The following is a 15,963-nucleotide window of genomic DNA, read 5'->3' as shown; positions in this document are numbered from 1 at the left end:
TTGCTGCTCCCTATAGGCGGCTATAGGAGGGGTGGGGGGTGTGGCCGGGGGGAGGGGCGTGGTTAGGGGGCGTGGCCACGCTGAGGGGCGTGGCCAGGCAGGGGGGCGGGGCTTGGTGCTGCCTGTGGGGGGGTGGGGGCGTGGCTAAGGGGGGGCGTGGCCAGGCAGAGGGGGCGGAGCTTGCTGCTCCCTATAGGCAGCTATAGGAGGGGTGGGGGCGTGGCGGGGGGGGGGCGTGGTTAGGGGGTGTGGCCACGCTGAGGGGCGTGGCCAGGCGGGGGCGGGGCTTGCTGCTGCCTATGGGGGCGTGGCCAAGGGGGCGTGGCTAGGCACAGGGGCGTGGCCAGGCAGAGGGGGCGGAGCTTGCTGCTCCCTATAGGCGGCTATGGGAGGGATGGGGGGGGGGGGGGAAGTTTTGGGGTGTGGCCTGGGGGGGTGGGCGTGGCCTGGGGGGTGGGCGTGGCCTGGGGGGGTGGGCGTGGCCCGCGGGGGGGGTGGGCGTGGCTACTGGCGCTCGTAGATGAGGCGCAGGAGCCGCAGGCTGCTCCCGTAGCGCTGCTGCTGCCGCTGCCCGGCCTCCCGCCACCTGCCGCCGTGCCGTGACGTCACCACGCCAGCGCCGTGACGTCACCGCGCCAGCGCCGTGACGTCATCGCCCCGCCCCCTCACCCCCCCCCCCCAGCCCCAGTATCCCCCCACCAATAACTGACCCCATATCCCCACCCGGTCCCCCCAGTTACCGCCAATAACCCCTCCCAGTATCCCCAGTTCCCTCCCAGTCCCCCCAGGTCCCGTCTCCCAGTACACCCAGTAACCCCCCAGTTACCCCCCAATAACCCCTCCCAGTATCCCCAGTCCCCCCCATTTCCCCCACTCCCCTGTCCCAGTATCCCCATCCCGGTCCCCCCCAGTCCCCCCCAGTCCCATCCCAGTCTATCTCAGTCCATCCCAGTCCATCCCACTATATCCCAGTATATACCAGTCCCTCCCTGTTCCATCCCAGTCCCTTCCAGTATAACCCAGCCTATCCCAGTTCCCTCCCAGTCCCTCCCAGTCCCCCCCAGTCCCTCCCAATCCCATCCCAGTCTATCCCAGTTTCCTCCTATTTCTCCCCCAGTCCCTCCCAGTCTATCCCAGTCCATCCCAGTCTATCCCAGTCCCCTCCCAGTCCACCCCAGTCCCTCCCAATCCCATCCCAGTCCGTCCCAGTTCCCTCCTATTTCTCTCCCAGTCCCTCCCAGTCCCTTCCCAGTCTATCCCAGTCTCTCCCAGTCCCTCCCAGTATCTCCCAGTCCATCCCAGTCCCCCCAGTTTCCCTCCCAGTCCCCCCCAGTCTCTCCCAATCCCATCCCAGTCTATCCCAATTCCCTCCTATTTCTCTCCCAGTCCCTCCCAGTCTATCCCAGTCCATCCCAGTTTCCCCCAGTTCCTCCCAGTGCCCCTCAGTTTCCCCCAGTCCATCCCAGTCCCTCCCAGTTCCCTCCCAGTCCCTCCCAGTCTATCCCAGTCCATCCCAGTCCCTCCCAGTTCCCTCCCAGTCCCTCCCAGTCTATCCCAGTCCATCCCAGTCCCTCCCAGTTCCCTCCCTGTTCCATCCCAGTCCCTCCCAGTATATCCCAGTCCATGCCAGTCTATCTCAGTGCCCTCCCAGTCCCTCCCAATCCCATCCCAGTGCATCCCAGTTCCCTCCTATTTCTCTCCCAGTCCCTCCCAGTCCCTCCCAGTATCTCCCAGTCCCTCCCAGTATCTCCCAGTCCCTCCCAGTCCCCCCCAGTTCCCACCTCTGCCTGACTCGTTTCCATCGCTCCATGTTCTTGTAAATCAGCGACGACATCGAGGGGGCGGGGTCAGGGGGCTGTGACGTCAGCAGTGACGTCAGCAGTGACGTCACCAGTGACATCACCAGTGACATCACCAGTGACAACATGAGGTTGGGGGTAATGAATGGGCTGGGAGATTGATTAGGGCTCAAGAGTGTAATTAAGGGTCAGGGGAATAATTAGAGATTGGAGGTAATTATGGGGTGGGGGGGCGAATTAAGAGTCAGGGGGTAATTAGGGATCGGGGCTTCGTTAGGGGTCTGGAGGCGTAATTAGGGGCGTGGGGGGTAATTAGAGCGACCGGAGGTAATTAGGGGGGACTGAGGGGTAATTAAGGGAGGTTGGTGGGTAATTAGGGTATCAGGGAGTTAATTAGGGGGGCTCTTGGGGGGTAATTAGGGGTCTCGGGGGTAATTAAGGGTCCGGGGCTAATTTGGGGGTTGGGGTAATTAGGAGGCGGTGGGGTAATTAAGGGTCCTGGGGGGTAATGAGGGGCAGGGCTGGAAATAATTAGGGATCCTGGGGGTTAATTAGGGATCCTGGGGGTTAATTAGGGGTCCTGGGGGTTAATTAGGGGTCCTGGGGGTTAATTAGGGGTCCTGGGGGGGTTATTGGGCGGGCCCGGAGGGTAATTAGGGGTCTGGGGGGTAATTAGAGGGTTCTTGGGTGGTAATTAAGGGTCTGGGGGGTAATTGGGGGGGTTCTTAGGGGCTAATTATGAATCGGGGGGGCTAATTAAGGGTCCCGGGGGGGGTAATTAGAGGGGGCTGGGGGGGTAATTAGGGGCTGTGGGGGGTAATTATGAGTCCTAGGGGATAATTAGAGGGACCCTGGAGGGTAATTAGGGGTCCTAGGAGAGTAATTAGTGGTCGGGGGGATAATTAGGGGGTTCTTGGGGGGTAATTAAGGGTCTGGGGGGGTTAATTAGGAGTCCGGGGGGTAACTAAGGGTCGTGGGGGGTTAATTAGGAGTTAACGAGGGGTTAATTAATGCGATCTCACCTGGTCGGGGGGAGGGGCGTCCTCGTCGGGCCCGAGGGGGGAGGGGACGCGGGGGGGGCCGGGGGGGGCGGGGGGGGGCAGCTCGTACACGTCCCCCCCCTTCCCAGAGTGCACCGGGGCCTGGGGGGCACGCGGGGTCGGGGGCGGGGCCAGGGGGAAGCTCCGCCCCCCCTCCCCCCTTGGCCCCGCCTATTGGAGTCAATGGGGGTCATTTGGGGTCAATGGGGGAGTGGTGGCTCCGCCCCCTGGCCCCGCCCATTGGAGTCAATGGGGGTCGCGTGGGGTCAGGGGGCGGGGTCTGGGGGAAGCTCCGCCCCCCTGGCCCCGCCCATTGGAGTCAATGGGGGTCGCGTGGGGTCAGGGGGCGGGGTCTGGGGGAAGCTCCGCCCCCCCGGCCCTGCCCATTGGAGTCAATGGGGGTCACGTGGGGTCAGGGGGCGGGGTCTGGGGGATGCTCCGCCCCCCCCCCCCCCGGCCCCGCCCATTGGAGTCAATGGGGGTCAATAGGGGTCAATTGGGGTCAGGGGGCGGGGTCTGAGGGAAGCTCCGCCCCCCCCGGCCCTGCCCATTGGAGTCAATGGGGGTCACGTGGGGTCAGGGGGCGGGGTCTGGGGGATGCTCTGCCCCCCCCCCCTCCCGGCCCCGCCCATTGGAGTCAATGGGGGTCAATAGGGGTCAAGGGGCGGGGTCTAAGGGAAGCCCCGCCCCCCCTGGCCCTGCCCATTGGTGTCAATGGGGGTCAATAGGGGTCAACTGGGGTCAGGGGGCGGGGTCTGGGGGAAGCTCCGCCCCCCTGGCCCCGCCCATTGGAGTCAATGGGGGTCAATAGGGGTCAAGGGGCAGGGTCTAAGGGAAGCTCCGCCCCTGCCCCGGCCCCACCCATTGGAGGCAATGGGTGGATGGTGGCTCCGCCCCCCGCCTTGGCCCCGCCCACAGGGGGGCGGGGTTGGGGCGGGCGGGGTCTCACCTCGCTGCGGGGCGGGGTTTCTTGGCCCCGCCTCCCCGGGTTTGGTTGTGGGCGGGGTCAGGGGGTGGGCAGGGTCTCACCTTGCTGGGGGCGGGGTTTGTTGGCCCCGCCTCCCCGGGGTTGGTTGTGGGCGGGGTCTCACCTCGCTGGGGGGCGGGGCCGGCCGTGGCTCCGCCCCCTGGCCCCGCCCCACGGGGCAGTTGCGCATCCAGGCCCGGCACACGGGGTACAGGGGGGTCTCGTCCGGGAACTGCCCCAGCTCCACGCTGCGCTCAAACAGGCGGATCACGTACGTGCCTGGGGGGCAGACCCACAGCGGGACCCATGGAGACCCCCCAGAGCCACAGAGACCCATAGAGACCCATAGAGACCCCCCAAACCCACCCCCGAGCCACAGAGACCCATAGAGACCCATAGAGACCCCCCAGACCCACAGAGACCCATGGAGACCCCCAGACCCACACAGACCCATGGAGACCCCCCAGACCCACACAGACCCATAGAGACCCCCCAGAGCCACAGAGACCCATAGAGACCCCCCAGACCCACCCCTGAGCCACAGAGACCCATAGAGACCCCCCAGACCCACAGAGACCCATAGAGACCCCCCAGACCCACAGAGACCCACAGAGACCCCCCAGACCCACAGAGACCCACAGAGACCCATAGAGACCCCCCAAACCCACAGAGACCCATAGAGACCCCCCAGACCCACCCCAGACCCACAGAGACCCATAGAGACCCCCCAGACCCACAGAGACCCACAGAGACCCATAGAGACCCCCCAGAGCCACAGAGACCCATAGAGACCCCCCAGACCCACCCCAGACCCACAGAGACCCATAGAGACCCCCCAGACCCACAGAGACCCACAGAGACCCATAGAGACCCCCCAGAGCCACAGAGACCCATAGAGACCCCCCAGACCCACAGAGACCCGTAGAGACCCCCCAGACCCACCCCTGGAGCCATAGAGACCCCCCAAACCCACAGAGACCCATAGAGACCCCCAGACCCACAGAGACCCATAGAGACCCCCAGACCCACAGAGACCCATAGAGACCCCCCAAACCCACAGAGACCCATAGAGACCCCCCAGACCCACAGAGACCCCCCCTCAACCACGGAGACCCATAGAGACTCCTCAGACCCATTGACACCCATAGGGACCCCCCCTGAACCATAGAGACCCCCCTGAACCAGAGACCCCCCCAGACCCATAGAGACCCATAGAGATCCCCCAGACCCACAGAGACCCCCCCCCAGACCCATAGACACCCATAGACACTCCCCCAGACCCATAGAGACCTATAGAGACCGCCCCGAACCATAGAGACACCATAGAGACCCCCCAGACCCACAGAGACCCCCCCAAGACCCATAGAGACACCATAGAGACCCCCCAGACCTATAGAAACACCCCCTGAACCATAGAGACCCACAGGGACCCCCCCCAGACCTATAGAGCCCCCCCCGGAACCACAGAGACCAACACACACCCCCCAGCCCCATAGAGACTCCCCCAGCCCCACAGAATCCGTGGGGCAGCCCCATGGCCGGACTCACTGGGGCGCTGCTGGGCAGGATCGGGCCCCTCGTCGGCCTCCCGCCGCTTCTTGCGCCGCTGCTGCGGGAACCGGCCCGAGGGCCTGGGGGGACCCAGGCGTCCGGGAGGGACCCAGGCGTCCGGGGGGACCCAGGCGTCCGGGAGGGACCCAGGAGATCGGGAGGGACCCAGGAATTCGGGGGGGACCCAGGAGTTCGGGAGGGACCCAGGAGTTCGGGGGGGGGACCCAGGAGTTCAGGGCGGGACCCAGGCGTCCGGGGGGACCCAGGTGTCCGGAAGGGACCCAGGAGATCGGGAGGGACCCAGGAGTTCGGGAGGGACCCAGGAGTTCGGGGTGGGACCCAGGCGTCCGGGAGGGACCCAGGAGATCGGGAGGGACCCAGGAGTTCGGCGGGGGGGACCCAGGAGTTCAGGGCGGGACCCAGGCGTCCGGGGGGACCCAGGAGTTCGGCGGGGGGGACCCAGGCATCCGGGAGGGACCCAGGAGTTTGAGAGGGACCCAGGAGTTCGGGAGGGGACCCAGGCGTCCGGGAGGGACCTGGGAGTTCGGGGGGGACCCAGGTGTCCGGGGGGGGACCCAGGAGTTTGGGGGGGGGACCCAGGCGTCCGGGGGGGACCCAGGAGTTCGGGGGGGACCCAGGAGTTCGGGCCCCGCCCCATCCCCTCCCCCACTCACCTCTTTCCCGGGGCCGTGGGCGACGCCTCCCTGGGGTGGGGGGGGGAGATTTGGGGGGCGGGTTCCAATTTGGGGGGGGTCCTCCCACTTGTAACCCCCCCCATCCCCACCCCAAAGTGGGGTGTCCCCCCCCCAACAAATGGGAACCACCCCCAAACGTGGGGTGTCCCTCATTTAATTCCCTCCCCAGGACCCCCCAAAATTGGGGTCCCCCCCTCCAGGGCCCCCCCCCCAAAAAATTGGGGACCCCCCCCCAAAAATCGGGGTCCCCCCCCTCACTTGTTCAGGGTGTCTCCAGGTGCTTTTCCAGCTTCTTCCTCCATCGGTTCCCTGCATTTGGGGGGCCCCAAATGTCCCAAAATCATGGGGGGGGGGTCCCCAAAATCTGGGGGGGCTCATTGAGTGCCCTCAGGGACCCCCAAACCCTCAGGACCCCCCCATCAAATCTTGGGGTCACCCCTAAACCCCCCCACATCTTGGGACGCCTCCATCTCAGGACCCCCCCACCAAATCTTGGGGTCCCCCCCCAATAATTTTGGGTCCCCCCCAATCTCATGACCCTCCCATCAAATCTTGGGGTCCCCCCAGGACCCCCCAATAATTTTGGGTCCCCCCCCATCTCATGACCCTCCCATCAAATCTTGGGGTCCCCCAAGGACCCCCCAATAATTTTGGGTCCCCCCCTATCTCAGGACCCCCCCATCAAATCTTGGGGTCCCCCCAGGACCCCCCAATAATTTTGGGTCCCCCCCCAATCTCAGGACCCCCCCATCAAATCTTGGGGTCCCCCCTCAACCCCCCCATATTTTGGGCCCCCCCCCCAAGCCCCAGGCCCCCCCCCCCAGACTCTTGGGGACCCCCCGAAATGTTGGGGACCCCCCCAAAGGCGCACCGGGGGCCGTGGCTGCGCTCCAGCAGCCCCTGCAGGACGGCGTCCAAACGGCTGCGGGCGGAGGCGGCTTCGAGGTCTGGGGACATTGGGGACAGTGGGGATGTTGGGGACAGCGGGGACATTGGGGACAGTGGGGGCAACGGGGGCCATGGGGGATACGGGGGCAATGGGGACATTGGGGGCAATGGGGACATTGGGGACATTGGGGACATTGGGGACATTGGGGGCAATGGGGGCATTGGGGACATTGGGGGCAATGGGGACATTGGGGGGACAGGGGGACATTGGGGGATGTGGGGACATTGGGGACAGTGGGGACAATGGGGACAATGGGGACAATGGGGCCATTGGGGACAATGGGGATAATGGGGGACAATGGGGGACAATGGGGGCATTGGGGGATATGGGGACATTGGGGACAATGGGGACAATGGGGGCAATTGGGGGATATGGGGACATTGGGGACAGTGGGGGCAATGGGGACAATGGGGCCATTGGGGACAATGGGGACAATGTGGACAATGGGGCCACTGGGGACAATGGGGACAATGGGGGACAATGGGGGCATTGGGGACAGTGGGGGCAACGGGGGCCATGGGGGATACGGGGGCAATGGGGACATTGGGGGATATGGGGACATGGGGGAAAGTGGGGGCAATAGGGGCGTTGGGGACAACGGGGACATTGGGGACATTGGGGACATTGGGGGCAATGGGGACAATGGCGAGATTGGGGACATTGGGGGGACAGGGGGACATTGGGGGATGTGGAGACATTGGGGACAATGGGGGACAATGGGGGCAATTGGGGGATATGGGGACATTGGGGACAGTGGGGGCAACGGGGGCCATGGGGGATACGGGGGCAATGGGGACATTGGGGGATATGGGGACATGGGGGAAAGTGGGGGCAATAGGGGCGTTGGGGACAACGGGGACATTGGGGGCAATGGGGGCAATGGGGACATTGGGGGCAATGGGGGCAATGGCGAGATTGGGGACATTGGGGGGACAGGGGGACATTGGGGGATGTGGGGACATTGGGGACAATGGGGACATTGGGGACAATGGGGGCAATGGGGGCAATTGGGGGATATGGGGACATTGGGGACAGTGGGGGCAATGGGGACAATGGGGACAATGGGGCCATTGGGGACAATGGGGACAATGGGGGACAATGGGGGCATTGGGGGATATGGGGACATTGGGGACAGTGGGGGCAACGGGGACAATGGGGACAATGGGGACAATGGGGCCATTGGGGACAATGGGGACAATGTGGACAATGGGGCCACTGGGGACAATGGGGACAATGGGGGACAATGGGGGACAATGGGGGCATTGGGGACATTGGGGACAGTGGGGGCAACGGGGGCAATGGGGGATACGGGGGCAATGGGGACATTGGGGGATATGGGGACATGGGGGAAAGTGGGGGCAATAGGGGCGTTGGGGACAATGGGGACATTGGGGACATTGGGGACAATGGGGACAATGGGGGCAATTGGGGGATATGGGGACATTGGGGACAGTGGGGGCAATGGGGACAATGGGGACAATGGGGCCATTGGGGACAATGGGGACAATGTGGACAATGGGGCCACTGGGGACAATGGGGACAATGGGGCCATTGGGGACAATGGGGACAATGGGGACAATGAGGACAATGGGGGACAATGGGGGACAATGGGGGCAATGGGGGATACGGGGACATTGGGGACAGTGGGGGCAATGGGGGACAATGGGGCAAGGGGGGCATTGGGGGATATGGGGACACTGGGGACATTGGGGACAGTGGGGACAATGGGACATAATGGGGACAGGGGGACAACGGGGGATGCGGGGACATTGGGGATAATGGGGGACATGGTGGGACAGGGGGGTATTGGGGACAATGGGGGATGCGGGGATAATAGGGACAATGGGGACATTGGGGGATGTGGAGACAGTGGGGACAATGGGGACAGTGGGGACATTGGGGGATGTTGGGGCCAATGGGGGCAATGGGGACATTTGGGACATTGGGGACAGTGGGGACAATGGGGGCATTGGGGGCAATGGGGACATTTGGGACGTTTGGGACAGTGGGGACATTGGGGACATTGGAGGATGTGGGGACATTGGGGACATTGGGGGACAATGGGGGGACATCATGGGGACAATGGGGGCAATGGGAGATGTGGGGACATTGGGGACAATGGGGACAATGGGGATATTGGGGGGACATGGGGACAGGGGGACAATGGGGGACAATGGGACATAATGGGGACAGGGGGACATGAGGACAGGCGGACATGGGGATATGGGGACAGGGGGACAGGGGGACATGGGGACAGGGGGACAGGGGGACAGGGGGACATGGGGACACGGGGACAGGGGGATATGGGGATATGGGGATATGGGGATATGGGGATATGGGGACATGGGGATATGGGGACATGGGGACAGGGGGACATGGGGACATGGGGACAGGGGGACAGGGGGATATGGGGACATGGGGACAGCGGGACAGGGGGACATGGGGACAGGGGGACAGGGGGACAGGGGGATATGGGGATATGGGGACATGGGGATATGGGGACATGGGGACAGGGGGACAGGGGGACATGGGGACAGGGGGACAGGGGGATATGGGGACAGGGGGACAGGGGGACATGGGGACAGGGGTACAGGGGGACAGAGGGATATAGGGACATGGGGACAATGGGGACAGGGGGACAAGGGGACATGGGGACAGGGGGACAGGGGGATATGGGGATATGGGGACATGGGGACATGGGGACATGGGGACAGGGGGACAATGGGGGACAATGGGACATAATGGGGACAGGGGGACATGGGGACAGGGGGACATGGGGCACATTGGGGCCATTGGAGGTTATGGGGGGTCACACGGGGTACTCCTGGGTCCCCCCGCACTCCTGGGTCCCCCCAAACTCGGGGAGGGGGGGGGGGGTGACAAGGGTGGGGGCTGGGGCTCACCCGGCTTCTCCACCTTGACCTTGACCGACAGCATCGCGGGGTCACGGGGTCACCCGGACGCCTGGGTCCCCTATGGCAGAGGTCACGGGGTCACCCGGACGCCTGGGTCCCCCCCGTCTCCTCCCCATCCCGACCCCCCCTGGACGCCCCGAAAACCTCCCGAACCCCCCGGTTTCCCCCAAAAAACCTCCCGGGGACCCCCCAGACCCCCCGGGGACCCTCCTGGCCCCCCGGGGACCCCCCAAAATAACTTAAAACGCCCCAAAACCGGCCGCCCCCCCCCCTCACCGCTCCCCTCAGCCGCCGCCGCTGCCTCAGCGGGCCCGCCGCCCTCCCATTGGCCAATCGCTGCGCCCGCCCCCTCGCGGGAGCCAATCAGCGAGCGACAAGGGGGGCGAGGGGGCGTGGCGCCGTGCAGCGCGCCGCGGGGCACGACGGGAGTTGTAGTCCGTCGCCACGTTGCGCGCCGTTTGGCGGCCGCCCCCCCCACACCCCGCGGGACTACAATTCCCAGCGGGCACCGCGGCGCGCCGCGCGGCACCGCCCCCTCCTTTCCCCGTTCTCGCACGCTGATTGGCTCCCGCGAGGGGGCGGGCGCAGCGATTGGCCAATGGGAGGGCGGCGGGACGCGTCGCCGCGGCCTAGCGGGGGCGGCGGAGCCTCCGGGGCGTCCCACAATTTTGGGGTGAAAACGGAGGGTTTTGGGGGGGGGGTTGACGTCAGCATGACGCCGGCTGACGTCACGCGGGAGCTGGGGCTGGAGGAGCGCGCGGATTGGCTGCTGAGGAGGAGGTAATGGGGGGGGGGCGTGGTCCCCCAAAACCCCCAATTTCCCCCCAAAATGGGCACTGGGACCCACTGGGGAGCCCAAAATCCCTGAAATTCCCCCCAAAAATGGAATTTAGACCCTTTGGGGACCCCAAAACCCCCGATTTTCCCCCAAAATTGGATTTTAGACCCTTTGGGGACCCCAAAAACCCAAATTTTCCCCCAAAATTGGAATTTAGACCCTTTGGGGACCCCAAAACCCCCCGATTTCCCCCCAAAATGGGCTCTGGGCCCCTTTGGGCGTGGGCTCTTTGTTGGGGGCGTGGCCTCTTGGGGGGGCGTGGTCTCTCTGTTTGGGGGCGTGGTGTCTTTGTTGGGGGCGTGGCCTCGGTTGGGGGCGTGGCCTATGGGGCGTGGTCTCTTTGTTGGGGGTGTGGTCTCTGGGGGGCGTGGTCTTTTTCTTTGGGGGTGTGGTCTCTGTTTTGGGGGCGTGGTTTCTGGGGGGCGTAGTCTTTGTTTTGGGGGCGTGGCCTCTCCTTTTTGGGCGTGGTCTCTTCGTTGGGGGCGTGGTCTCTTTGTTGGGGCGTGGACTCTGTTTTGGGGGCGTGGACTCTCTGCTTGGGGGCGTGGCCTGTTTTGGGGGTGTGGTCTCTGTTTGGGGGGCGTGGTCTCTTTGTTGGGGGTGTGGTCTCTTTGTTGGGGGTGTGGTCTCTGTTTTGGGGCGTGGTTTTTGTTTGGGGGTGTGGTCTCTGTTTTGGGGGCGTGGCCTCTGGTTTGGGGGTGTGGCCTCTTGGGGGGTGTGGTCTCTTTGTTGGGGGTGTGGTCTCTGTTTGGGGGGCGTGTACTCTCTGCTTGGGGGCGTGGTCTCTTTGTTGGGGCGTGGTCTCTGTTTTGGGGGCGTGGTCTCTGTTTTGGGGGCGTGGGTTTTGTTTGGGGGTGTGGTCTCTGTTTTGGGGGCGTGGCCTCTTTGTGGGGGGCGTGGTCTCTCTGTTGGGGGCGTGACCTCTTCGTGGGGGGCGTGGTCACCATTTGGCCCCTCCCCCCCCAGCCAGGCCGTCCTGAGCCGCCGGCCCCGCCCCCCCCAGCAGCCCCGCCCCCGGGGGGCGGAGCCCCAGGCCGGCCCCGCCCACCCCGACCCCCTCCTCCAATGGCGGCTCCTGCGGGCGCCGCCTGGGAGGTCACGTGACCCCTCGCGGGAGGCGCCATGTTTGGGGTCACGTGACCCCCGTGACGCCCAGCGGCGGCGGCCATGTCTGGGGTCACGTGACCCCCCCGAGGCCCCTGGGCCGACCAGGAGCCGCTCCCATGATCCTCTGCGGCGGGAGACGCGCCCGGGGTCACGTGACGCTCGCGATGCCCCGCGGCGGGAGCCATCTTGGGGGTCACGTGACTCCCATGATGCTCGGCAGCCCCCGAGGGGCGGCTGCCAGGAGGTGGGCGTGGGGGGCGGGGCCGCGGGGCCGGTCTATGGGGCTGATCTATGGGGCTGGGCTATGGGGCTATGGGGCTGATCTATGGGGCTGGTCCGTGGGGCTGATCTATGGGGCCGGTCTATGGGGCCGGTCTATGGGGCTATGGGGCTGATCTATGGGGCTGGTCTATGGGGCCGGTCTATGGGGCCGGTCTATGGGGCTGATCTATGGGGGTGGTCTATGGGGCTATGGGGCCGGTCTATGGGGCCGGTCTATGGGGCCGGTCTATGGGGCTGATCTATGGGGCTGGTCTATGGGGCCGGTCTATGGGGCTGGTCTATGGGGCTGGTCTATGGGGCCGGTCTATGGGGCCGGTCTATGGGGCTGGTCTATGGGGCCGATCTATGGGGCCGATCTATGGGGCTGGTCTATGGGGCCGGTCTATGGGGCCGGTCTATGGGGCTATGGGGCTGATCTATGGGGCCGGTCTATGGGGCCGGTCTATGGGGCTATGGGGCTGGTCTATGGGGCCGGTCTATGGGGCTGGTCTATGGGGCCGATCTATGGGGCTATGGGGCTGATCTATGGGGCTGGTCCGTGGGGCTGATCTATGGGGCCGGTCTATGGGGCTGATCTATGGGGGTGGTCTATGGGTCTGGTCTATGGGGCTATGGGGCTGATCTATGGGGCCGGTCTATGGGGCTGATCTATGGGGCCGGTCTATGGGGCTGGTCTATGGGGCTATGGGGCTGATCTATGGGGCCGATCTATGGGGCTGGTCTATGGGGCTGATCTATGGGGCTGGTCTATGGGGCTATGGGGCCGGTCTATGGGGCCGATCTATGGGGCTGATCTATGGGGCTGATCTATGGGGCTGGTCTATGGGGCCGGTCTATGGGGCTGATCTATGGGGCTGGTCTATGGGGCTGATCTATGGGGCTGGTCTATGGGGCCGGTCTATGGGGCCGGTCTATGGGGCTGATCTATGGGGCTGGTCTATGGGTCCGGTCTATGGGGCTGATCTATGGGGCCGATCTATGGGGCTGTTCTATGGGGCCAGTCTATGGGGCTGATCTATGGGGCCGGTCTATGGGGCCGATCTATGGGGCCGATCTATGGGGCTGGTCTATGGGGCTGATCTGTGGGGCTGGTCTATGGGGCCGGTCTATGGGGCCGGTCTATGGGGCTGATCTGTAGGGCTGGTCTATGGGGCTGATCTGTGGGTCTGATCTATGGGGCTGGTCTATGGGTCTGGGTGTCTCGCAGGAGCTGTGGGGCTGATCTATGGGGCCGGTCTATGGGGCTGATCTATGGGGCTGGTCTATGGGACTGGTCTATGGGGCCGGTCTATGGGGCTGATCTATGGGGCTGGTCTATGGGGCTGATCCGTGGGTCTGTTTGCCCCGCAGGTTCCGTGGGGCACAGCCGTGGGGCACGATGGGGCCGTGGGGCAGCAGGAGCCGGGTGAGGGGCTGGGGGGTCACTTATGGGTCTGGGGGTCACTTATGGGTCCTGGGGGGGGTCACTTGTGGGGCTGACGGTTTCTCTTGGGGGTCCCAGGGGGGAATTTGGGGGTCACTTATGGGTCCCAGGGGTCACTTATGGGTCCGGGGGGGTCACTTATGGGTCCCAGGGGTCACTTATGGGTCTGGGGGTCACTTATGGGTCCTGGGGGGGGTCACTTGTGGGGCTGACGGTTTCTCTTGGGGGTCCCAGGGGGGAATTTGGGGGTCTGGGGGGGGGTCACTTATGGGTCCCAGGGGTCAGTTATGGGTCTGGGGGGTCACTTATGGGTCCAATGAGATACTTGTGGGTCCATGGGGGTCACTTATAGGTCCTGGGGGGGTCACTTGTGGGGCTGACAGTTTCTCTTGTGGGTCCCAGGGGTCACTTATGGGTCTGGGGGGGCACTTATGGGTCCTGGGGGGGGTCACTTGTGGGGCTGACGGTTTCTCTTGGGGGTCCCGGGGGGAATTTGGGGGTCACTTATGGGTCCCAGGGGTCACTTATGGGTCCGGGGGGGGCACTTATGGGTCTCGGGGGGGTCACTTGTGAGGCTGACCGTTTGTCTTGGGGGTCCCAGGGGGGAATTTGGGGGTCACTTATGGGTCCGGGGAGTCACTTATGGGTCTGGGGGGTCACTTATGGGTCTGGGGGGGGTCACTTATGGGGCTAACGGTTTCTCTTGGGGGTCCCAGGGGGGAATTTGGGGGTCACTTATGGGTCCCAGGGGTCACTTATGGGTCCAGGGGGGGTCACTTGTGGGTCCAATGAGACACTTGTGGGTCCATGGGGGTCACTTATGGGTCTGGGGGGTCACTTATGGGTCTGGGGGGTCACTTGTGGGGCTGACGGTTTGTCTTGGGGGTCCCAGGGGGGAATTTGGGGGTCACTTATGGGTCCCAGGGGTCACCTATGGGTCCCAGGGGTCACTTATGGGTCCAGGGGGTCACTTATGGGGCCGACGGTTTGTCTTGGGGGTCCCAGGGGGGAATTTGGGGGTCTGGGGGTGTCACTTATGGGTCCCGGGGGTCACTTATCGGTCCAATGAGACACTTGTGGGTCCATGGGGGTCACTTATGGGTCTGGGGGGTCACTTATGGGTCTGGGGGGGCACTTATGGGTCCTGGGGGGGTCGCTTGTGGGGCTGACGGTTTCTCTTGGGGGTCCCAGGGGGGAATTTGGGGGTCACTTATGGGTCCCAGGGGTCACTTATGGGTCCGGGGGGGCCACTTATGGGTCTGGGGGGGTCACTTGTGGGGCTGACGGTTTGTCTTGGGGGTCCCAGGGGGGAATTTGGGGGTCTGGGGGTGTCACTTATGGGTCCCGGGGGTCACTTATGGGTCTGGGGGGTCACTTATGGGTCCAATGAGATACTTGTGGGTCCATGGGGGTCACTTATGGGTCTGGGGGGGTCACTTATGGGTCCTGGGGGGGTCACTTATGGGGCTGACGGTTTGTCTTGGGGGTCCCAGGGGGGAATTTGGGGGTCACTTATGGGTCCCAGGGGTCACTTATGGGTCTGGGGGGGTCACTTATGGGTCCAGGGGGTCACTTATGGGGCCGACGGTTTGTCTTGGGGGTCCCAGGGAGGAATTTGGGGGTCACTTATGGGTCCCAGGGGTCACTTATGGGTCTGGGGGGGTCACTTATGGGTCCAGGGGGTCACTTATGGGTCTGGGGGGTCACTTATGGGTCCTGGGGGGGTCACTTGTGGGGCTGACGGTTTCTCTTGGGGGTCCCAGGGGGGAATTTGGGGGTCACTTATGGGTCCGGGGAGTCACCTATGGGTCTGGGGGGGTCACTTATGGGTCCCAGGGGTCACTTATGGGTCCGGGGGGGGTCACTTATGGGTCTGGGGGGGTCACTTATGGGTCCCAGGGGTCACTTATGGGTCTGGGGGGGTCACTTATGGGTCCCCGCCCCCCGTGTCCCCCCAGATTTCGGGGGCGACCCCATCCTGCGGCTGTTGCGGGGGCGGCGCCGGGCGCTGCGGGGGCGGCTCCGGTACGACCCCCCCCCCCCCCCCCCCCAAATTTTGGGGGTGTGTCCCCCCCCCCCCATCCCCCGGACGCCTGGGTCCCCCTCCCGGACGCCTGGGTCCCCGACACCCCCTTTTATCCCCCCCAACCAGGGCCGTGGATTCTTTGCTGGCAGCGCTGGACCCCCCCCAAAATTTGGGGGGGTTGCTAATAAAGTGACGACACCCCCCCCCAAAAAATAAAAGGCCTCGGGTGGAGTTTTTTTTTGGGGGGGGGGCGGGGGGACCCCCGAGCCCCTCCCCCATCCTTGGGGGGGGTCCCCAATTCTCCCCTCCCCCCCAAAACCCCTAAAATTTGGGGGGTTCCCCCCCCCCCAAGCCCATAATGGTTTTGCCCC

At 64.6% G+C, this 15,963-nt stretch overlaps 2 protein-coding genes across 3 annotated transcripts; one reads left to right on the top strand and one right to left on the bottom strand.

Moving 5' to 3' along the window:
• Positions 1-108: 108 nt before the first annotated feature.
• LIN37 (lin-37 DREAM MuvB core complex component) lies at positions 109-10,255 on the bottom strand. The gene is made up of 10 exons (XM_065654656.1): positions 10,193-10,255; positions 9,905-9,974; positions 6,924-6,999; positions 6,311-6,361; positions 6,032-6,061; positions 5,355-5,437; positions 3,931-4,085; positions 2,822-2,941; positions 1,782-1,855; positions 109-586 (listed from the first exon to the last, which is right to left on the bottom strand). The coding sequence occupies exons 2-10, from the start codon at positions 9,936-9,938 to the stop codon at positions 505-507; spliced, it is 705 nt and encodes a 234-aa protein (XP_065510728.1). The 5' UTR covers positions 9,939-9,974; positions 10,193-10,255; the 3' UTR covers positions 109-504.
• Positions 10,256-10,530: 275 nt separating this feature from the next.
• LOC136000721 (serine/arginine repetitive matrix protein 1-like) lies at positions 10,531-15,810 on the top strand. Of its 2 annotated transcripts, XM_065654671.1 has the most exons (5): positions 10,532-10,696; positions 11,721-12,105; positions 13,494-13,548; positions 15,525-15,591; positions 15,719-15,810. In XM_065654671.1, the coding sequence occupies exons 1-5, from the start codon at positions 10,629-10,631 to the stop codon at positions 15,783-15,785; spliced, it is 642 nt and encodes a 213-aa protein (XP_065510743.1). In that variant the 5' UTR covers positions 10,532-10,628; the 3' UTR covers positions 15,786-15,810. The 2 variants fall into 2 exon arrangements, with proteins under 2 accessions (XP_065510744.1, XP_065510743.1); XM_065654672.1 differs by lacking the exon at positions 15,525-15,591 and having other exon boundaries at positions 10,531-10,696.
• Positions 15,811-15,963: the final 153 nt, after the last annotated feature.

The sequence above is a fragment of the Caloenas nicobarica genome, chromosome 34, assembly GCF_036013445.1.
Source record: "Caloenas nicobarica isolate bCalNic1 chromosome 34, bCalNic1.hap1, whole genome shotgun sequence".
Lineage (NCBI taxonomy): Eukaryota > Metazoa > Chordata > Aves > Columbiformes > Columbidae > Caloenas > Caloenas nicobarica.
Note: the sequence above shows the minus strand (reverse complement) of the source record. Positions and strands in the feature narration are given on the sequence as shown.

What these genes read in the sequence shown, in the direction of transcription:
- LOC136000721 (XM_065654671.1), top strand. Translation starts at nt 10,629, where the DNA reads ATGACGCCGGCTGACGTCACGCGGGAGCTGGGGCTGGAGGAGCGCGCG. An exon ending in GATTGGCTGCTGAGGAGGAG is followed by an intron (nt 10,697 to 11,720) that starts GTAATGGGGGGG and finishes CTCCCCCCCCAG; the next exon opens with CCAGGCCGTCCTGAGCCGCC. An exon ending in CGTGGGGCAGCAGGAGCCGG is followed by an intron (nt 13,549 to 15,524) that starts GTGAGGGGCTGG and finishes GTGTCCCCCCAG; the next exon opens with ATTTCGGGGGCGACCCCATC.
- LIN37 (XM_065654656.1), bottom strand. Translation starts at nt 9,938, where the DNA reads ATGCTGTCGGTCAAGGTCAAGGTGGAGAAGCCGG. An exon ending in GAGCGCAGCCACGGCCCCCG is followed by an intron (nt 6,362 to 6,923) that starts GTGCGCCTTTGG and finishes CCCCAAATGCAG; the next exon opens with GGAACCGATGGAGGAAGAAG. An exon ending in CGGCCCCGCCCCCCAGCGAG is followed by an intron (nt 2,942 to 3,930) that starts GTGAGACCCCGC and finishes CGTGCCCCCCAG; the next exon opens with GCCCCGGTGCACTCTGGGAA.